We start from the raw sequence: 23,952 nt of genomic DNA, 5'->3' as shown, positions 1-23,952 counted from the left end.
GTGGTTTAGATTTAGAATTAATCTTGTATTAATAAAAATTTCTTGGCTCTTCTTTAAATGTAAGTTCAGTTTAATTTTCAATTTAAACTCTATTTTTATGTTCAAATATGATTTTAGGCTTAATTTAAAAGTCATATTTTGCTTTAGATGTTATCTTATGCTTATATTCAATTTCAGACTTAATTTCCATTTCTTGTATGTGAATATATTCAAGTTAATAACCATATTATAACTTAGTTGCTTATCCCAATTCAGATTCAACATTGTTAGATATAGGCTTATATTGTAATTGTAAAATTTCTCTTACATCTAATGCTCAATATTAAAATATTATTTATAAACATTGGTTTGTTTGATATGTTTATGTTAGATTTTGCATTACTCTTTTGTATGTTTTTGTTGACTGGTTTTAGAGGAGAGTAATGATTTCTCTTTAGGGACTTTATTTATAGGCATGGTAGTTTTAATAGATCATTTCTAATATGCCTCAATATTGAAAAATTTGGTTAATTTCTAATTTAAGGTTTTTTGATAAATTGTAGTCTTGGGGCAGTTTGCCATTTAAGAAGGCAACTTTAGAATGATTGTGGTAAAAGTGGCTCTTTTTATAAAAAATTATTTGTATTATATATATTTTTTCATTTTGAAATAGGCGTTCCCTAGGATTGAAATGTCTGGCCTGTATATTGTTAAAAACGTGCAAGGGTGGTTGCACTGTCAATCATGTTAAATAAATAACGGTTTTTATATTTTGGACGCACACGGGCAAAAAAATTAGTCCATGAATTAATATTAAGATTTAAATTTAGAATGTCGGTACTCTTATAGTTAAATTAATGAAATTAATATGTATTATGGTTCATAAGAAGATAAATATCTTATACATTCAAGAACCTAAATTAGTTAGCGAATAAGTCAAAGGGATTGATAGCTTAGGTTTCAAAAGTCGATATTCATGTAGGAGCCAGGCTAGAAATGATGCAAGTATAATTATGGATAAGAATTTGAAAGATAATGTAATAAAATTTAAGAGAGTTGGAAATAAAAATATAGCTCTAATGATTATTGCTGATGTTAAGATTTCTAATATTAAAAGTGCTTATGCTTCTCAGTTAAGGTTTGGATACATGCTCAAAAGAAAAATTTTAAAATGATCTAAAAAATTAATAGAAATGATACCTTATGAAGAAAAAATGTTTATTAGAAGGAATTTAAATGGGCATATTGGTAGAGTAGTAGAAGATTTTAGAACTATTCATGGTGACTATTGTTTTAGTGTAATTAATGACAATGTTTGATTTTGTTTTTACTTATAATTTTGTTATTGCTAACACTTTATTTAAGAAAATAAATGTAGAGGTAATTACTTATAAGAATGAATATAATAAAACAATATTGATTATTTTCTGATGAGAACAATAAATTATTGAGATTGCAAAGATTGTAAGGCTATTAATGGTGAAAATTTTCGTATCAAACATCGATTATTAGTTTTGGATTTTAGGATGAGGGGTTGGAAGATGAAAATTACAACGCAATATTAATACGTATTAGATAGCAGTACCTAAAAGATAATTAATTTTTTTTAGTTAAACTTCAAGATCTTAAGATTTTAGATATTATTGAAGAAGTTAATATTATGTAGGATAAAATAACGAGTACTATTAAACAATTTGTAGATTGGATAATCGAAAGAAAAACTCTTATGAATAAAAATAGTTGATGGTAAAATAATAATGTGCAAAAAAAAAAGTTGTTTTAAAAATTAGTTTATATGTAAGAACTCAGAGAAACATAAAAATAAAAGGTGACCAGTAGAATGCTTAAAAGAAAAATTTGCGATATTAAAAATTTTTGTTTTAGTGATTTTATAATAAATTAGATATTAAAAAGAGTGAAATATATATTCATAAACTAACCAAATAATGGGAAGAGAAAATAAAGATTTAGTTCAAGTAATAGTGTATTAAAGCTGAAAATAAAAAAAATTATGCTTTTCTTAGAGGTTGATATTCAAGATAGGTGGGTGAGATATTTTAATAAACTTTTCAATAAAAATTATGAAAATTTGATTAACTTTGTAACCTTCATAGCATACATAAGAATAATGATTTTTTTTTTATTTCTACCATCATATTAATAAAACAAAAGGCGGGGAGGTTTTAAAGAAAATTAAGTATGGAAAAATAATAGGATCTTTTGGTATTTCATTAGAAGTGTGAAAATGTTTAAGAGATCTGAGAATTTCTTCGCTTACTAAATTTTTAATATTTTTTAAAAAGTAAAAAAAAATTATCGAACTAGATTTAAAAATTTCTTCACTTTTTTAAATCTAGTACTTTATTATAAAAATATTGTTTTTAAAAAAGGGAAGAAATTTATTCACATGTAGATGAATAAGCTTAGAAGAAGAATTTTTTGAAGCAAAAAGTTCTATCTGAAAGGGAAAAAAATTTTGTGAATGAAAGAGATGACTATGACTATTGAATTATTTTTTCTTGTTTTATGAAATTTGAGATTTTTTATATTTATTTATGTTTTAAAATTTAGATTTTGTTTTGAATTATAAGTTATCTTTTCTTATAATTTTAAAGTTTTTTAATTACTAAAATAAACTATTAGGAATTATTCGAAATTTGCAGGTTCACCTTCAATGTTTGCATTCAGTTTATGTAATGTACCTCATTTTTTATTTTATATCAACTTATAAGTTATGTAATAAATGATTTATATTTTATAATTGTTAATGAATGTATTTATAAAGTAATAGTTTTATATAACCTATTAGCTCTTTAGTGTCGTTTCACTTTGCGCTTTGCACTTTGAACCAAAAATAAAGCTTTATGAATCACAATGTGCTTTGATAACATTGGTCTAAAGCTTTGGTGAATTCAGAATTCACCATTTAGTTCAAATTTAAAGTACTTGGAAATTGGCAGTTTCAATTGATTTCCAAATACACCAAAAAATTGGTCTTGCGGCTACTACCCACCACTGCCTTCTTGTGCCGCCACCCTTCCCCCACTAGCCTTTGCCCCTACCTCCTAGTTTTATTTTGAATTTATTTTACTTCAACTCAAAAAAGTTTTCTTTTGCATTTGTTTTACATTTAACCAAATAACTTAAGTAATTGATTGAAACTACTTATTAGGAGACTAATACCTAGCCATTCACGACATCATTACACAAAGTGTAATCAATGATACCAGTAAGATGCTCATGCCTGTTACACAGCTATCTATGGTTTTTATCTTTAGCATTGGGTCTGGATCACTCCCTTTGAATTTAAACTTTGATTATATAAGTACTTTGCGTACCTACCTAGAGCAGTCATTCATATGGGATCATCTCTACGTGCTGAATACAATAATTTGCATGCAAAGCTTTATGCAATGCTTCGGGTGTAAGTTGCATTAACATTGATAATCATTAGGTATACCTTTTCTTTCCTGTTTTTAAAAACTTTTTGTGACCCTAAAAGAAAGCAAAAACAAAATTTGACGCTCTGTTCTTATTTCTAGCTACCTTCCAGTGTTTATAAACAAGATTGCAACTTGTTCAGTTCTATTATTCTTCAAACGTTTCATTTACCTGGTTCAATTCTTATGTTCTTTGGCCTCAATGAACATTTCTAATGCTTTCAAACTTGTCTATATTATTATTTTTTATATGAAGTTGTTTATTTTTTCAAACTCTCTCGTATGCTTATCTAGATTAGAATTATGCTATTTTTTCGCTTAATTATGCTATCATGCTGCATACAATGAATCAGTTTTAACTGAAGATTGCAAAATCTCTACCTTATCATATTCTAATACATATTTCTCTCATACTCCTGATTGTTGCATTTCTCCAATAATCTGACTTATTGTTTACATTTCGTTTCATTGAAATGAAGTCTTACGCTCTTGGCGAAATACCATCAATAAGTGATAGGATTACTATTATTCGCCAACTTTGGGATCTTACAAGAGATGTTCTGGTATGTGAATGTAATGGTACCAAATATTATGTCATTTAATAACTCTTCGTTATTGGTTGTACGAACTATTCATGCAGACGTTACTTCCTGATTAATTTGGATATCCTTTGTTTTGAAAGCTTTTGTAAGTCATTTCAAGTAGCTGTGAAACACAATTCTTAAAATCAGCATCTTCAAAGGCATCAACTGTTCCCTATATCTCTGCTAGCTATCAGCAAAATATAGAATGCCTATTACATGGAGATTGAGACATACATGTTTAATTCAGTTACCTCTTCAACTTTGAAAGAAAGCATTAACATGTTAATGCGTTGTTTTACATGTTTTTTGAAAATCTTGGAGAAAAAGTACAGTTGTTTCTTTGCATATATGTACTGCTCATGCTATTTTAACTCAATATAAGCTACGGTTCATTTAAGTTATTTGCTAGAAAGAGTTGGAATATTGGAGAAGTATCTCAGCTGCAGAAGATGACAATCTGTTTATTTGATATTTGGTTCTATGGCTTAAATAGTTTTGATGATCTGATTCATTGTAAGAAAGTTTATTTGAAGTGTGACCTAAAGTATTGTTTTGTTTTCATGTCTCATGCAAAACGTCATATCAATACCATCAGTGGTCTATTCTTAATAATGTGGGAGTGTAATGCATAAATTATGTCTTATACTACTTACCTTTCTCCCTATGCATTATGAACAGTGTATAATATGCTTGGCATTAGATGTACCAATTAGATTCCATCATCTTGGTAAACTTATCAAACCAAGCCCTTGGAGATTGTTTGAAGCCATCAAGTGATTTTGTTAGTTTATAAATCAGATGTTTATTTGAGTGATTTTTCAGCATGGTGGGATTTCCGTATACACTTATTTCTCAAGGTCTCCATTCAAGAACACATTCTTGATATCTAGTTGATGTAGTTCCCACTCTCTGTTCACTGTCAAGGAAAGAACTCTTATAGTGTTTGACTTGGCCATTGGAATAAAGATCTTTTGATAATGTTCTCTATTCCAGCAGTTAAGATTGATTGAAACTTTTGGCCACCAACATAGCCTTGAAACTCTCTATGCTCTCTTATGCTTTGTACGTGACATTGAACACCCATTTGCACTCAACGGTTTTTTTATTTGGAGGAATCTTTGCAAAGATTCATGTGCCATTTAGGTCAAGTGCTTGGATCTCCTCTTTAACTGCTTTTTCTATCATAGACTTTGAAGTGTTTCATGAATGGACTTGGGTATCTGCACACTATCAATGTTAGATATAAAAGCTTTATAAGTTGATGATAACTATCCATATAACATAATTTTGGATATGATAATTTTGTGCAACTTTCTCTGTTTTCTCCATTGGATGCCATCTCCCTCGGAATTTTAGAGATGCATGAATTTAGGTTTGGCTGTGAACAGTAGTATTGTGGTTACATATTGTCTTTTATGCTACTCGACAGATTTCTTTTTCCTGGTATACATATGAATTTTTTGTGTCAATCTCATATTTAATATTCTCAGCTGGTGGAACTTAGGAGACATGTTGATTTTTGGAAATTAGAATATTTCATGATGACTCTAAATCAGTGTGAGTATCCAAAGTAGTGTTGAGAAGTTGAATAGATTATATGACTCTAGAGTAGCGCGCCCCAAGTCTAATTTTCATTCAGACTCTCCCTTTGAATATCATATTTGTGTTAGTAGAGTTGGTTTTCAAAGAAATTAACATCCATGGAGTTATATTTTCTTGTAATGGGAGAATAGCATTTGTGCCCCCTTTTTGTTAGAAGCATGCTCAATGAAGACACATTTCATGAATTTTGGATAAAGCTTTGTCTGTTTGGTTGGTGAATGTGAGCAAAAGAGACACATACATATATTTTAGAGGAAGATTGGATGAGAATGTTCTGACATGATTGTATTTTTCCATCACAATACTGAGAGGGGCTTTGAATCCAAGGACTCTGATTGACATTCTATTAATGAGGTAGGTGGTTATGACCTCATCCCTCCATAAATTTTTTTGGGACATTGTGAGAAAGCATTATAGACTTGCATGCATCGAGGAGGTGTTTATTTTTCCACACAATTATCCCATTTTACTGTGTAGTCTCAACACAAGAACTCATATGAAGGATGCCATTTTTTGCAAGGTAGGGTCCAATGATAGAGTTGAAGTTTTCCTTTGCATTATCAGTTTTAAGGGTACAGATTGTGCATTTGAATTGAGTGGAAATCATATTGTGGAAGGGCTGAAAAATAAATTGGTGCAGTTTCACATTTTTTCTTTATGAGGAACATCCATATACTTCTATTGTGGTCATTAATAAATGAGACAAATCATTTGGTTTCGTTGACGGTATTCAATGTTAATGGTCACCAAATATCACTACGGATGATAAAGAAAGGTTGTGAGGGTTTGTAATGAGATAAAGGGTAGACATAAGAATGTTTAGCCTATTAACAAGTTTCACACTGATAAAACTTTAACTTTTTATTAATAAGGTGATGAGGCTACAAGTTTACAACATAATGAAAGTTGAGATGACCCAGACGACAATGCCATAATAAAACTTAAATTTTTATAAAACTCAGAAAAATAGGAAGAGAATGATGAAGAAGGCACTTGAGTGTTAAAAGAATAGCTTTCCTTGAGCAGGTATAGTCTGATGCAATTCAACAAAGCTAATCATCTTCTCCGAATCCATTACACTTTTAGAATAAAATTTAGTAACACAATTGAAGTCAGGAATAAACTTATTAATTGAATGTAAATTGTAATCTAATTAGAGAACATATAGCACAAAAGAGAGCTGACTATGTTTGGAGACTTTTACTTCTCCTTTCTAACAATATTGGAGTTAGATTCATCTGCAAGTCTAGGAGTTGATACTCTTGGTAGTTGATGAGAGGATTAATATCTCCAGTCATGTGATCAGAAATATCTGAATTTATTATTTAAGGTCGAAATATTCCATTATTAGCAACATAAGAGGACATTATACCTTGGTCTATCATTAAATTGGTAGGCTGCTTGGCTGTGCTCGAAAGAAGTTTCTTGAATGTCTCCAGTTGTTCCTTTGTGAAGGGGCTAGGGTCGACCGACCCTTCGGAAGCGGTAGTAGCATGGGCCATGCGGTCTAACTTAGTGGTCTTCATGGGAGTGCTTGTGTGGACAAGGTGGAGTTGTCAGTGCTAGCTAAATCCACACTTCCTTTCATCATGAACGTTTTTCTATTTTCTTCTCTTTTGACTTCAACAAAGGCTTCATTCCCATATGTCTTCCTCTGACTTCATTTAAGTTCTTGTTTAAACCCAATAGAAACTTGATCATTCTCTTCTTCTTCACTATTATTTTATACAACATAGCATCCTGACGGCACTTCCATAGATAAGTATCATGCATATCTACTAGTAACCTATACTTTATTTTTTGAAGTATCGAGTCAAACTTGACTCTTCTTGTCGGAGTTCATATAGTTTTATCTCAATGTCATGCAATTCTGCAGTGCCTTAGGTACTGAAATTAGTCTCACGAGTTGCTCCCTAAAGTTTTTGTGCTCTCTTATAAAGCAAGAAACTTCTTCGATTTCTGTGATCATAGAATTGATCAACCAAGATATGACCACATGATCCTAAATCTTCAATGAGCGATGCTTAGGATCTATGAACTCAGGAATTATGGTTTTTTTTCGTGAGGTGTTCCTTTTTTCATTTTCTATAAATATACATAAACACGGATTAGGACGATTGAAGGAAGTTGTGAATATTGAGTTTATGATGTGTGTTAAAATGAGAGTCCTGAGACTATTTGGGCACAATTTCTGGTCTGTAATTTTGAATTAACCTCCATAGTAGAGGCAGGCATTTTCATGTCATACTTTGTCACAATTCCAATGCATGTATAGGGTTGGAAAGAATTCCTGGCTGATTGTGCCGCAAGAGAAGAGGACTGCATGTGGTTGCTCTGCTTTCTCGAGAAGCATCTGTTGGGAAGGAAGGACGAGGATAGCGTGCGACTGATATTTGTGTTACCTATGAGAAGTTAGGAATAGGGAGAAATGCTTGGAAGGCTGGCTAATAAATGCAATTGAGAGAGAACCTGAAGGGTGCGACTGTGCTAGCAGAAAGCATCAGAAGCCTGCAAGAATGTACATAGGGAGACGATATGACAGAGGGCCTATAGGGACTAGCAGCTGTAGAGAGAGGCTATGACGGAGGAAGGAGAGCAAGGGTTTGTAATCAAGCTCTGATACCATGAAGAAAGGTGGGGAAAATCATATTGTCTTATTTCTCAATAGCCAAACTACAACTCTTCTCCTTATATAGTAAGGAATGGCTAGGAAAGATTAATTATAACATATATCACCTAATAAAAAAAACATATATCAAGAAGGAAAGAAATATGCGATAATGCGGGAATAAAACTAAAATAAGAAACTTAGAATTCCACATTAATTGTTTCCATTGAAGTTCTTAAGAGTTATTTTAGTACAATACGCCACTTGGATAATTTGGGAGTGTAAAGCCTAGTGCACCATAGTAGGCCCCATGAGAATTGGCTTTGAACATGTAAAATTGTGACAATTGGGGCCATGGCGTCTTTGTAGCTGGTCCTTATACACAGTGTTTTCAAACTGCAAAATGCAATGCACAAGACTTTTTTCTTGCTTCGAAGCACAAAATGCAGGCGAAGCGAAACTTTTATCGACCAAATGGCTAATAAGTTATACAAAACCATTAATGTATAAATACATTCAGAAATAGTTCTAAATTATAAAATATTATTTAAAAGTTGATATAAAATTGAAAAGAATGTGTAGTAAGGCCTTACTTGAAGACAAATGAGCCCACAAAATAAAATTTGTAGCAATTTCTGATAGTTTGTTGCAATAATTAAAATTTTTAAAATTCATAAAAAACCTTATTACCCAAAGCAAAGTTTAAATTTTAAAGCATAAATAAACTAAAAAAGTCTCAAATTTCATAAAATAAGCTGAGTTAATTCAATTGTCATTTATTCTCTCTCGCTAAACTGTGAACCAGACCAACTACTTTATTTTAACTTTTTAAAACACACTTCAACAAAGCGAAGCAGGCGTCACGCTCTTCACTTCGCTTTACATGTGAAGCACGCTTTTAAAAACATTACTTATATAATACTGGCTGGAGATGTTAATTAATTTTGTTAATGATGGATATGGCATAGGTCTCGTCATAGAATGTTGCATTATAATCCTTATAGCCTGACCACTATGATAAATGCCTTGAAAGGCACAACAATGTTAGAAGCAAAGTCACGGTGCAAATTTGAAGTCGACAACGCTCTATCGAGATTGTGTCGGAAGTCTTGAAGAAAATGATTTTGTCATAAGAGAGATTGCGATGTAGGTGTTTGAATGGGAAAGAGATTGTGATATGAAGTTGTCCGTCTCATTAGGTTTCATAAAAAATGATACAAAAAGGTCCATTGTGATTGAACCAAAAAATTTCATCTGAATTTATATAAAATACTAATGAGAGATTATATCATCAAAGTCAAATCAAATCAAGTATTAAATCTATGTGGCTCCCTAAGGTTAATTAGACTTGAGGATGCCTCCTATTTGTTCTCGATTATTGATTAAATTATTTTATTTTAATTTAAATAGTTTAATATAAGAAAAGATTGATTCTACAATTATTATTTTAAGAGGATAGTTTATGTTCTAAAAGTAGTTGGTCCATAAGCCAGAGGATAAATCGTAATAAGCATGTGAGTTGACTTTCTCTCCATGTAACATTATATTTGATTATGATCATTAAATCACAGAAGGCTCAAAAATGCGTATAATGGGCAAAAACAGGTGTCGTGTAAAGGTAAATAAGTCTAGAAAAGGATTTATAAATAAACTTGGTAAGGCTTTTATGAGTCTATTTCACGTTATCAAATTTGAAATTTGAAATCACTCAATTTTCAAAGTAATCGACCTAACATAAAATATGCTCTGTCCCTAATCATGAATTACATCTTTTAAAATTTGTCTCATGATTTCAATATAAAGTTCTAAAATTAAGGTTTTTAGACAAATGATTTATAGATTATCTATTGAAATGTTTATTATTTAGAATCTTTAGCAGTATAAGGAATTATTTGTAGGAGAGAATTATTAAATAGCTTAATTATACGAGACTTAGAAGTACTCAACTGGACTTGCAGTCTTGTTTGGGCCAAGATTGTGACTACCTAGCATTCTAAGATTGTTAGATGCATTGAAGATTCGTGCTTGCATAAGGCTCTCAAGGAATTTGATATACAATGTAAACTTTCAATCTTTTAAGTGACCTAATTTATATATGCATGTGAATTTAGCATGTTGCGAATATTCACCTATGCTTGTTTGTTTCGATCATTAGTAAGGGTTACTTTGTATCTCTTTTAGAAGATAAAAGAGGTGCATTTTCAATTTAAAAGCGCTCTGAGAAATTTTTTCTAAGAAAAGGTTTTACCCAATATGATTTGAAGTTGATTATCAATTTATTAATGTTAATAGAAAAGATTTAATTAAGTAAGCTGTAAATAAATATAATTCTTATTCTTAACAACTGTGATGTCACATTTAAGATTGAAATAAATTTTGGTGTTGTTGGATCTATTAAACACTCTAAAAATTAAAAACAATAATTGTTGGGCTTTTTATATACATATGCAATCTTAAATTTATACAAAAATATAATAATAATGAGGCATAAATTCAATATTCCTATGCTTCTAGTTCTCTCTACTTGGATCATATGAAATAATTATGTTTGTCTGATGCCAGCATACTGATGATTCTAGATATATACTTTGTTGGAATCCTTTTGTTTATACCTTAATATACATTTAAAATCTTCTTAGATGGAAAAATACATTAATATGGGATGGTGCTAAATGGGCATTACATCGCAATAAAAATAATGAGAGAAAAGTCAATTAGAATATTATAGAAATGATTGTTAGTAACTACTTTTAATTGAGGATTTTTTTATATTAGTCGCATGGTCTCTAATTAAGAAAATTTAAATATAATATACATCATTGGCTGTACCTCATGACACTTGTAAAAAAAATCCTTATCTTCGTGCATAAAAATATTCACAATAAATGTGTACTAACCATCAAACATAAACTAACACGCGAGTCATAATTTGTGCACCAAAAAGCTTTTGAAACATCAAACTAATTACAACATAATTCTATGCTAAATGGTTAAGAGTTTGTTTCTTTTTAGGGCACCTAAGTGTATGACACAGGGATTAAGCAGACGCTGGACTGATTTAGTCTAGGTTGAGGGAGGGCGAGTCTGCCGTCTCTAGGCTTAGGGTTGCCGCCCAATTGTAGTGGGGCTCACTCTTAATAATTTTAGGTCTATTTAAGTATTTTGCTGATGTTTAGTATTTAGTTTTTCTTGTTATTTGCTTTGGGACAGCCGTTTTTGTCTTCTTTTTCCTCTACGGCTGTATCCTTGAATTTCAAGTGGTGCTCCGAATGTATCTTGGGCTTTTGGTGATGTTTATCCTTCCTATACCTCTCCCCATTATTTCTCACATTGCTCCCACATTCCCTTCCCTTCCTACTTGCCGCTGCCACCCAGAACAACCCTCCCATAGCTGTTTTTTGGCTTGCTTGCTATTTGGACTCCTAGAAACTGCTGTCTTGTTTTTCGCAGCTAATTAACCGCCTCCTTGTCACCACGTCGAACGTCCAAATCCTAAACGACACCACATACACCCTAGACCCAACCCTAATTCCGGTGTTTTGTTGTTATTTTGTTGTAATTTCAGATTTCTCTAATGTTTGTAATTTTAGACTTTGAATTTAGTAATAATATTTGTTTCCCTTGAATGTTTGTTAAATATCGGTATTATTTGGTATTAGAGCTAGTCTAACCCATGTCTCATCCTAGTGTTACCAAAATCTACTAATACATATCCCAAATTTTTTTTCTGCATCCAAAATCAGCGTCATACATCCTCTTTCATCTCCCAAATTTAAACCTTATCCATGCCACCGAGGAGACAAATGTTGGAAGCGGTAAATTACCAAGGAAGAGACTCGGCAGGAAATTCATCAACTTCAACAAAAACTTGTTGAATTTGAGGAAGGGACTTATGGAGAGATCATAGTCGACCATGATAGTGAGATTTGAATAGGAGAGGGAGGAAAATCTGAATCCCTTTCATAAGAATGATCCCAGTGAAGAGGTGGATAGGTCAAGGTGCTTTGGGATTCAATATCTAAGAAGGCCGAGGGATAGACTGACTTTTCAAGGACATGTAGGCATGGGGGAAGGTAGACTTACTGGATTTCGAGGTAAGGATGAATTCGGATGACTTAATTGAGTGGTTTTTGATTGTCAAGAAGATTTTTGAGTATAAGGAGGTTCCAATTGATTGGCGGGTGAATCTTGTTGCCATAAAATTGAAGAAGAGAGTCTCCTTGTGGTGGAATAATCTGAAAATATTTAGATAGACAGTTAGTAGGAATAAGATCACTACTTAGGAGAAGATGAAGAAGGAGATTCAGAGGAAGTAGCTACCCCTATACTACATGTTTCAGAGGCCAGATCACTTACATCCAGGGGAGTAGTCAGTGGAGTTCACTACGGAGTATGAGCGGCTCATGATGAAATGTGAGTCGAGGGAGCTAGAAAAAAAATACCATAACGACGTATTTGGGAGGTCTGAAGTCAGCCATCAGCCCTTTCTTCAGCTGCTGCCTTATTGGTCCTTAGATGTTTAGACATTGACCCTGAAGGTGGAGAAAGATCAGAAGTAGATCGGTACCCCGCCGTCATTCAGAAAATCACTCATAGTTGTAGGAGCCAATAGGAGTACACCTGAGGAAGGTGTGAAAACCATCCAGAAAGATGATAAAGCTAATCAGTGGGAAGAAGCCGAGACGCGCAGTGCACTCAGGACAATGCCCACAAAAAAGTGTTTCAGATATTATTGGTCTGGATACATTACCTCAAGTTGCCCTACTACCATAGTTGTCTCTTTCACTGAGCATGAAACGATACAAGTAGTGGATAGTGGTACTGGAAACATGGAAGATAGTGAGGATGTATATGAGTGCCTGCTCTAAGCTTATGAGGGTGCGATTATTGTAATTGGATGGGTCCTTCAGACCGAGGCTATGAGATATCAGTAGTGGCTTCGCCACAACATCTTTTACACTGTTCTATTGTGAAGGGAAAAGTGTGCAATTTTATCATCGATGGAGGTAATGATGAGAATGTGGTGTCTACACATATGATAGACAACTTGAGTCTCACTAGTCAGAGACATTCTAATCCATATTCCCTTGGTTGAAGAAGGGGAAAAAGGGTTAGCATTAGCAAGAGATTCCTCTTAGAATTTTTGTTGGGGATCAATTGCATGACCAAGTCTGGTGTGATGTTGTACCCATAAATGTTTGTCACATTATGTTAGGAAGATCAAGACAGTTTGATCATAAGACTCAGCATGATGGATTTAAGAACAATTACTCATTCATCAAAGATGGAAAGTGCATAGTTCTACATTTTGTGAAGTCTGAGGATATAGGTGCTCTTACCATGAGAGCGACATTAGCGTGATCGGTTTTGGTGATATTAGAGGGTAGTAAGACAAAAGAGCTGATAATACACACAGGACAACCGTTACTGACAAATTTCCAGGATATCCTGATTGATAATTTTTTGTAGGTCTGCCACTGTTAAGGGAGGTTCAGTCTTTTCACTTCAGAGAGGAATGATCCAACCTTGAGCTATTTTTAGAGGACTCTGCAAAGTACTCTTGGTATGTAGTTCTAGTTCAGTTTAACAATGTACTCACAAATGATTGCATTGGTAAAGATGGCTACTAGTAATTCTGGAAACCTTTACAGTTGTTTTGTGGGACAGTGCATCCAACAATGTGATCCAGTGCTTCTAGAGACGCAGTCAAAGGCCCTCTAATCTCGAGAAGTCACGACCACTTTGCCATATTTATTGTGGTTAATTGACACCATATCATGAGGAATAAGAAGCTTCAACATATGAGGTTAGTGCTCCATCGACCCCGGTAGACTGACACGGGGGTTCGGGAGACTCTGGCTGGTTCCGTCCAGGTTGTGGTAGGGCTTATTAGCCCTCTCTAGGTCTAGGGTTGCTGCCCAATTTCAGTTGGGCCCACTCATAATAGTAGTAGGTATATTTAAGTGTTCCTTTGATGTTTTGTGTTTAGTTTTTGTTGTGATTTTCTTTGATAAAACTGTTAGTGTCTCTTTTTCTCTCTGCGAGATGTATCTTAGGGTTCCAAGTGGTGCTCTGACAGTATGTTGGTCTTTAGGTAGTGTTTATCCTTCCCATACCTTTTCCTTATCCTTTCCCACATCGCTCTTGCATTTCCTTTCTCCTTGTTGCCGCCTCCCAGAACTGCCCTCCCGCAGTTGTTCCGATTGCTTGCTGTCCGGACTCCTGGAAACAATTGTTTTTTTATTTCCATCTTGCTAACCGCCTCCTTGCCACCACCTCGGAGGTTCTATCTCTAACTGACACCACCTCACCACCTATACCCTATGTCCAACCCTAATTGTGTTGTTGTTTATTTGTTTGTTGCAATTTTAGATTTCCTTGATGTTTGTTGTAATTTCGGACTTTGAATTCAATAATAGTATTTGTTTCTCTTGTGTGTTTGTTAAATTTCGGTATCAGTGTGTGTAAAAGTTCTGTATATATTAAGGACCAACTAATATTATTATGATATAGTATCAGGTCATCTTTTCTTAAAAATATCATTAATATAAAGTTATCACCTTAAATTGGATTATTTTATATTATTTTTTATAGAATATTAATTAAGATGGTATTCTTTAGGTTGATTGTATTCCTGAACAATAATATAATGTTTGATTATGCTTAGATAATTCTTATTATTGAAGATAATATCATTTAATTGTTGGAATTGTTTTGTAAATATGCTTTGTTTTAAAGGAAAAGGGATTTTTTAAACTAAGTTGAGTTGGCTGATCATTATGCATATGTCAATGTAACGGGGCCAAGAGATATTTGGGAGCGTCAACCATCAAAATTGAAAATTCAGTGTTTGAGTATAGTATAAACAATTGAAGCTTGGAAAGGTTCCATACATTTAGGAAGAGGTCTAAAGTGTCCAGAGTGTTGGGTAAGTCCAAATAGTGGTAGTCTGTTTGGAGAAAAAAATAATGTTATGAATAAAGTGCATAAATAGAATTGAAATGGTCAGTTACACGGAAGTGGAACACTAGAATAACATAGATATCGCCGAGCACACTAGAATAAAGTGACCATATTAGATTTTGGTTTAGCTTATAATTTTATTATTGTTAATACTTTATTTAAGATAACAAATGAACATATTATTGCTTATAATAATCTATCTAATAAAACACAAATTGATTATTTTTTTATGTTATGAGAAAAGATATCGTTGAGAGTGTAAAGATTGTAAGATAATTTTAAGTGAAAATTCAAGTGCTCAACTTCGATTATTAGTTTTGGATTCTAAGATGAGGTATTGTAAGATAGTTAATACAAAAAAAACATTGTCGTACAATTAGATAGATGCAACTAAAAGGCAAAATTATTTTTATGTGTAAACTTCAAGGTTTCAAGATTTTGGTTGTTTATGAAGAGGTACGTGGAGAATCAAAAGGAAAAGTTTTTATAAATAAAAATAGTTGGTGGTCGAATAATAATGTGCAATAAAAGATAAAATATAAGTGTTAAAAATTGGTTTAAATCTACAAGCTTAAAACATTGAGAAAAATATTAGATGGCTTGTAGAAAGTCTAAGAGAACAAATTGTGACACTAAAAAATTTGCTTTTAGGCTTCGTTTGATATTGCAATCTTCTTCTCTTCCATTCCAGGGAATAATCATCGTTCGTTTGGCCCTTTGATTTCTCTGAAAATGCTTCCACGCGAATGTCATTTATTTCCATTTTTGTATGCGATAGAATAGCTCCGTTTCGCTGTTTACAGAGCATTCCGTTGTTTCGGAAAAAAAAAAAACAGTTGCACAGTACCTTTAGCCGGTGTGGACGACGAGAGTAGAAGAAAAAGTCATTTGAGGGCATTTATGAAGAAGAATGGAAATGGAAATGGATATGGAGTAAGAGGAGTGTAAAAACGAGGGCATTTATGATAGCACTCTCCACTGGTGAGGAAAGAGCAGATCAAACAAATGGGATGAAAGCAATCCGTACGAGGGTCTGCATTGGGAGTTTCCCACGAAGAAGAATGGAAATGGATATGGAGTAAGAGGAGTGTAAAAAATAAAGTGGTTTTGGGGAAGAAGATGATTAACAGTGGGCAAAGAGCTCCCTGGTACCCTTGATTTGAAATTAAAAAAAATATTTTTTTGTTTTCTACATCACATCATGATTATGTTTATTATTTGGAAATGTAATATGATATGTTTATTATTTCTAAATAAATTTTTAAAAATGAATTTCTCTTTAATCTTGAATAAACAACTCAAAAAATTTAATGCGTTTAATTTTAACTTAACCAAATACTATCTGAATTTAGCAGTACGTTGATTCCATAATTTAAATTTATTGTTATTTAAATTTTTTTCTATAAACAATTTAATAATTTAGATATGATTGTTATAATTTAGAAATAATAGCATTATTATCGTCTTTTATATTAAAAATTATTAATACTTCTGTTTAAAAGCTCACAAAAGTTTTTATCCTAATGCTAGCATCATTTTAAAGACCAAACTTAATACCAGCATTTTTTGTTAAGTTGCTTTTAGAAGGACTTTTGCAAAAGAAGTCCTCTCAACTAAGGCCTTGGTTATGCTTATAATAGATTAGATGCTACAGGGGGTGAAAAATAAATGTATAAATTAGCCAAACAAAGAGAAAAGAAAAATAAAGCTTTAATTCAAGTAAAGTGTATTAAAGATGAAAATTTAAAAAGTATTTTTCTTAGAGGAAGATATTCAAAATAGGTGGATGAGCTATTCTAATAGACTTTTCAATGAAACTTTGGAAAATATGACTAACCTTAGTGGCCCTAATATCCTTAATAATAATAAAATATTTTATTTTTACTATCGCATTAGGAAAAAAGAAGTTGAGGGGGCTTTAAAGAAAATTAAGGGTGAAAAATCAGTAGGATCCGATGATATCCCAATTGAAATGTGAAAATATTTCGGAGATTTGAGGGTTTTTGGCTTACTAAACTCTTTAATATTATTTTAAAAACTAAAAAGATGCGTGAGGAGTGGAGGAAGAGTATCTTAGTTCCCATTTTGAAAATAAAAGGGATGTATAAGAGTGTGCAAATTGTAGAGAAACTTAGTTTATGTATCATACTTTAAAATTTTGGAAAGGTTAATTGAACATAAATTAAGACGTGATACAAAAATTTCTTATAATCAGTTTAGATTTATGCCAAGTAGTTTTACAATGGAAGCCATACATTTATTGCGAGGTTTGCTGGAGAAGCACAGAGAGAATAAGGAGGATCTACATATGATTTTATAGATTTAGAAAAATCTTACGAAAGGTTCGAAGAGATGTTCTTTGGAGTTCCGAAGAATAAAGAGTTCCAGAGAAGAAAGCTGTTGATATGATTTATATTCAAGTCGTTCAAGATGTGTATACTAGAATTCTTACTTGTGTTCGAACAGAAGGAGGATCAATCAAGTATCTATTTCAGTGACATTACATCAGGGATGGGCTTTAAGCCCATATCTTTTTGCCTTAGGTTTGGATGCTCTTATTGGATATTTACAAGAGGATGTACATTGGTGTATGCTTTTCGCTTATGAAATCCTTTAGGTGGATAATACTAAAGAAAGAATTCAGGATAAACTTGAATTATAGAGGTCTATATTGGAGTCTAAAGGCCTTGGTTTGAGTAGATCTAAAATTGAATACATCGAATGTGATTTTAGCAGTAGCAGCTCCAGTGGCAGAGTTGTAACTATGAGTGATCAAATCATTAAAATGTGGATATCTCAGCTCTATACTTCAATGTGATGAGTTATAGATAGGGATGTTATTAGAGAATTCAAGTTGGTTTGTTGAAGTGAAGGAATGCATCGGGCCTATTGTGTGATAGAAATGTACCGCTTAGGCTGAAAGGAAAATTTAATAAGATGATGGGGAGACCTGAAATACTCTATGACGCAAAATGTTGGCTTTTAAAAGAGAAGCATAAAACAAGGTTAAGTGTTGTTAAGCTGAGAATGCTTAGGTGGATGAGTGGCTTGACCCTCTGAGACAAAAAAATGAATATATTAGTGATAGTGTTGGTGTAGCTCCAGTGGCAGACAAAGTTAGACAGACTCGTCTTAGATGGTTTGGTTAGATGGTTTGGTCACGTTAAACGCCGACCATCTGATGATTCTGTTAGGAGAGTAGATGTTTAAGATTAGACCTATGTTAAGAAAGACAAAAGTAGACCTAAAAAGACATGGGCATATTGTATAAAAAATAATCTTAATCTATTAGAATCAAATGAAAATTTGACACTCAATTGAATGCAATGGAGGAAAAAGATTCATATAGCCGAACCCACTTCGTGTGATAAAGGCTTGTTGTTGTTGTTGTTGAATAAATTAATAAATTAATCAAAGAATCATATCTAAATTATCTGAATTGTTGAGGTATTATGATATAACTATAATATAATATAATATAATATAATATATATTAATAACACTTAATAAGATATTATGCTATGCCTTTTTTACTTGATTGAGGCATTGCCTCAAACAGTGCGAGGTGTACGCCTAAGCCTCACCGGTGACAACGAGGCTTAAGCCTCAAGTTTTTTTGTGCACCTCAGTTTGAGGTGCGTCTAGAGGTGTATGCTTTGAGGACCTTTTTAAACAATGATTTATATATACTTAATTAACTTGCTTAAAGCTTATCTTCATTCTTTCCTTGTTTTATTTTCCTCCCATTTTTCTTATAGCCAAAGCCTGCTCACTGCCATAGGCTTGGCCATGCTCACAGCCACAGTAAAATGGGAGAAAATAAGAGTTGCTACTTTGATTTAATGAAGCTAAATATATATATTTATACATGCACATATATCTTAATTAACCTTATCTAAACACCTCCAGTTTTTTCTCTAAACGCGTCGCTTTTCCTTCCAGATGCTTAATTGAGAGAGATCAACTCTCTGATCTCCGATGCAGCTCTGTATTGTCTTAGGGGAACGCCCAGGTTGCGGTACAGGAGTGTAAACGAAGAGAAATAGGAATGGTTAAGGTATGATTATATAAAAATTTATAATAGTTCAACCCAATTAATCTCATCCGGCCAATTCATTTTCCTGCTTATGCATGCAAATATAAGTGAAAATGCCATCTGTTATGGTGCCTGGAAAAGAAAAGGATAATGGTGTCGCAATATAATTTAAATATATTTAAATTTTTTTTTGTATATCAAGTCTTCTTTCATTTCTCGAGGGTGAAGTAAGACCAAGCCCATGAGCTTATTATCCTAGGTACCCAATTCCTTTAGTTGGATTCATAGCCTACTAATCTTTCTATCAAGTTTGTCTAAATCGAGTGTATAATTTTATCATTTTGAAAATCTTTGATAGGTGCAAAAAATGGGGTATAATTTTAAACGCAAATGGAATTTACAATTTTGGTCAATTTTGTTACAATACCCCATCGTGTGTTTGGAAAAGGCCTGAAAGTAATGGAACCAAAACTAAGGAACAACAAAATGTTAAATCTGAAGCCATTGGTTGTAGCACTAATCAATGTCAAAGCAATAATTATGTTTTTCTGTTTGGTTTGGTGAAAAAGGAATGCAGCTTGTGGCCAGGGTTGGCGGTTGGGGGCAGCTGTGGCTGGGTTGGTGGGGTGGCAGTGGCGGCTGGTTTCCAGCAGGGGTGGCAGTGGCAATGGCAGCGAGTGGCAAGTGAGTTATTGTGGCTGCGACAGTCAGCGGGCGTTAGCGGCTGGTGGTGCTGGTGGTGGGCGGCAGTGAGCAATATTTTACAGAAAGCAGTGCATTTGGAATTTGCCCAAATTGAGAAACTGTCAAATACACTGGAATTGAACTAGAGAATGAATTCCAAATGTTTTGTAATTTTACACTTCATTTATTTTTCTTTTGGTCAAATGTATGGATTTTCAAAATTTTTGCAAAAGGAATGCATTGCATTTCTTCTATTGCCGACCAAACAATTCCTAGATGATTTATCCTGTTCTCTAAATGGTTTAAAATGCATCATATTTTGCGTAGTATAAAGCAGTAAACTGTTGGATTATAAGCTATTTTTATATTTTATTTATTATTCCTTTCCTCCTTTTATTGGTTATCAATAACAATACTGCTTTATAAATGACAAGAAGCATTTTATAACAGGTTCTTTTGGAGCCTGGAACTCCACATGGTTCGAAAATTATACGGCAGATGCGATCTTATATTCTTTGGATGGCTAAAAGAGTGCGCAAATCATCTCTCTCAAATTTGCTTTTTTGCACCATTGGTTCCAGTGTTAAGTTTTATCATGTTTAATATCTTTTATCTTCTTTTTTCAGAAATGCCGAAAGAGTAAGGAATCAAATGAAGTTCCAAGTGCCGAAAAAAGTATTGTTGTTGATATTGAATCTTCAAGAAATGATGCATTTGTTGTTGCTCCAGTGTGTAATGTTGAAAATTGTTTCCAAATTATTTATACATTTTTTTATAAAAATGTCTTGTTAATTGGATATTGTATGCTAATTTTACAGTGTTCCCATGATGGCCAATGCCCCTTGGAGAATTCTGGTAAATATTGCCATTTCGTGCAAAGAATAGAGAGGACATCATCTCAACGCTTATATAAGGTCTACACATCATTGATATCTTTACCTGTATTCCATTTTGTTTTTCTGTTACATGTGGCCAGATGCACACAGTGGTACCTGTGAGGTTTATTTATTTATTTTTTAGTGGAGGGGGGAGTATGGGTGACTAAATGATGCTAAAGGGATAATGTAAAGTTATTTTTTTAGGCGACCAGCTTTAGAAGTGCAAGCAGTACGTATTTACATCTAAAGTGTAAATAAATTGACAGTGACCTCAAAATATATCTGATGTTTGACATTGTATTCTGTCTCTACTATGCGTGCTCTTATTTAATATGCTTTTGTATCTATAAATTTATGTAGTCAACAGTCGGCATACAATTTTGTTGAAAAATCATAACATGAATCCTTTAAATCTTTGTGTAAATACTAGGGCATCCTTTGAAAGTGACGTGCTGTATAACCTGAATACGATAAAAAAATGTGCAAAGACCACTGCACGAGCGCCCGAGGATAGTGTTAATTAAGCAATATTTCCCGAATTATGGACGAATGCATACAAAAACATTAGCCTCCGAAATTAATATTAGGATAAGATCTTGGAATATAAGTACACTCATTATTAAATTAGTGAATTAGTAGATATTATGGTTTATAGGAAGATAAATATATTTTGCATTCATGTTAAAATTTATTAGCATTGATTTTTTTACTTTTCCTATATTTCCTGTTTTATATTTTTCTTTCAGATTTATGTATTTCCTCTTTGTATGTCTTTTCTATTTTATATGTTTCCCATGTTAAGAGTCATGTAATATGTACTTATACCTCGCCTTTCATATCAATAAGATCATCTTGCTCAATTCCCAAAATTAACATGGTAACAGAGCCAAGTTTGTAATCCTAGCTGCTGTCGGGACATCCACCTAGCCACCGACACTTCCTACAGGACATCCACCTAGCCGCAACCTTTTTCCTATATTTTTTTTTTCAGCCCTCGGAGGTATCAACCGATCCTTGCAGATTTTTCCAGTCGTTGGACCTCTTGCAGGTTTTTTTCGGCAGCTGTTCCTTTATGCAGGTTATTCCTGAAGGTCTAGCCGTCAGTGGTATCAGTCGATTCTTTCTCTCGATTTTTTCAGACATTCTTCTTAGAGGTTCAATTGTTGATCCTTCCAGCAACTTTTCTAGTTACTGGACCTCCTTCTGTAGCCGGAATCCTTTTGTCTTGAAATTTAAACCTCACCTTTGGTATAGTCAGATTCATGGCGGCCTCCTCCTCCGAGCCTCCTTCCAATGGTATATTTGAGTCCACAAGAGGATCAATAATGACCTCAGTCCTTTCGCAGAATGGAGGACCTGAAAATCACATGAACTTCCTGATCACCACCCATAAACTCAACAACTCTAATTTCTTCTAATGGTCTCAAGTAGTGTCAATGGAGGACCTGAAAATCATATGAACTTCCTGATCACCACCCATAAACTCTAATTTCTTCTAATGGTCTCAAGTAGTGTCATTGTTCGTCAAAGGACCGAGAAATTCGACCATCTCACAGGTATGATTAGTGAACCTCCGAAGACTGATCTGACGTATGCAGCGTGGAAAGTGGAGAATTCTATGGTTGATTAATTATGTAGAAACTTTGATTGGCCATTCATACCCGTTCTTCCTTCTACAAGTGTCCTATGGACCGTCGTTCGCGATACCCACTCAGACATAGGTAATTCTGGCCAACTCTATGAAGTTTCTAAGAAGATCCACGAGCCTAAACAGGGATCAAGGATGGTGACTCAGTATTATAATGACTAGATTACCTTATGGATGGAATGCGATCTCTACTGCGATTACACTTGGGATTTGTGGCTGATCTTTCCCTTTTCCTTATTAGTTTTAAACTGTTAAAAAAAATTACCTTGCCTCAGCCACAAAAAATAACTTTTTGTATTTATTTTATATTTTGGGGCCATTTTAATTTTAAAATATAATCGAAATTGGTGGCCTTTATCCTTGAATGAATACATTGGAGTCCCAATGATATTCTTCATTAAATATAGATCGCAGGTAGTTGTATTCCTTAAAATTTGCAACAGTATGATTCATGCTCAATTTCAAACTAAAATACAAGTTTTGGAGAAACAATGTGAAAGATTATTTTGCTGCAATCCTTTGTGATTATCTTTGAAATTAGGGGATAATTCATCAAATTTTGTGTTGACAAACAATAATAAAATGGTGTAACTAAAAAGAAAAAAATATGCACATTCTTAAGATTGCCATGTCACTTGTTCTCATTACGAACTCATAAACAGTTTTGGTAGATATTTTTCTTAACGAGATATCTCATTTACCCAACTTTCAAATTATTAGGTTGTCCTAAGCTTTCACTCTAGCAGTAGGATTATCTCCAATATTTTGATAAAAATGTACTTATTTTTCATATGGCCATATTCATTCTCAAAAGAGTAAACTTGATCCCCTGGTCATCATATGCATGGTGTTATGATCTTCCTCTAATCAGGAAGGGTATGAGAGTTCTACCATTAAAAGATTGTGTTTCTTAATTCCATATATGGCAACATTTTTATGCATCAACAATATTTATGATATCCGAACGTTGATATTGAAGGGGATAATATTTGTCAATAATATGAACATTAACTATATTTTATACAATTGTCAGTATGCTTGAAACCTCCATGTTGACCGTGTACAATCCCACCACTGCACTTAGATGCTTATTTATTCTAGGTGGTGGAAAGCAAAAAAGGGGAACACCTAATATCTTCAGCAGGGTCAACACTGTAGCCATAGATTGGATGCATATTTGACATAATTTCTCACTAAACACCATATCTAGGACTTAATATCGTATGAAGGTTTTTCACCTAACTTTTGTGCATTTGCTAAGAATCTCAACCAAGTAATTGTCCCAAGGTAAATTATGCGGCTATCAAAATTCCAATGTATAAAATTGTTATCTCAAAGGAAAATTTATGCTCTTAGAATAAAATTTGTGGTGCTATTAAGCTACCACCAAGAATGTCTTAGGTCTTCAGAAAGATGAAGACTGTCACTCTAGAGACTCCATAAATGTAGGTGCAGGCTAGTGGAAAATGAAAGTTATTCTCAAAGGACAGTGTAACGTTGGAATAAACTAGAAGACATCAATGGAAAATT

At 33.2% G+C, this 23,952-nt stretch overlaps 1 protein-coding gene across 4 annotated transcripts in view; it reads left to right on the top strand.

Annotated features, from left to right (window-relative positions):
• LOC110028028 overlaps positions 1 to 23,952 on the top strand; it is a 76,508-nt gene that overhangs the window by 28,172 nt on the left and 24,384 nt on the right. For all 4 annotated transcript variants that reach the window (XR_002294401.1, XR_002294403.1, XR_002294402.1 and 1 more), the window contains exons 6-9: positions 3,899 to 3,982; positions 20,347 to 20,427; positions 20,523 to 20,624; positions 20,715 to 20,810. Coding sequence is in view for 1 of the 4 variants with exons in the window: in XM_020729728.1 (XP_020585387.1) it covers positions 3,899 to 3,982; positions 20,347 to 20,427; positions 20,523 to 20,624; positions 20,715 to 20,810 (363 nt within the window). In the remaining 3 variants the exon portion in view is untranslated. The remainder of the gene's footprint in view (positions 1 to 3,898; positions 3,983 to 20,346; positions 20,428 to 20,522; positions 20,625 to 20,714; positions 20,811 to 23,952) is intronic.

Source organism: Phalaenopsis equestris, unplaced genomic scaffold, assembly GCF_001263595.1.
Source record: "Phalaenopsis equestris unplaced genomic scaffold, ASM126359v1 Scaffold000483, whole genome shotgun sequence".
In the NCBI taxonomy this organism is placed as follows: Eukaryota; Viridiplantae; Streptophyta; class Magnoliopsida; order Asparagales; family Orchidaceae; genus Phalaenopsis; species Phalaenopsis equestris.
This window is presented reverse-complemented; position numbering and strand designations above follow the sequence as displayed.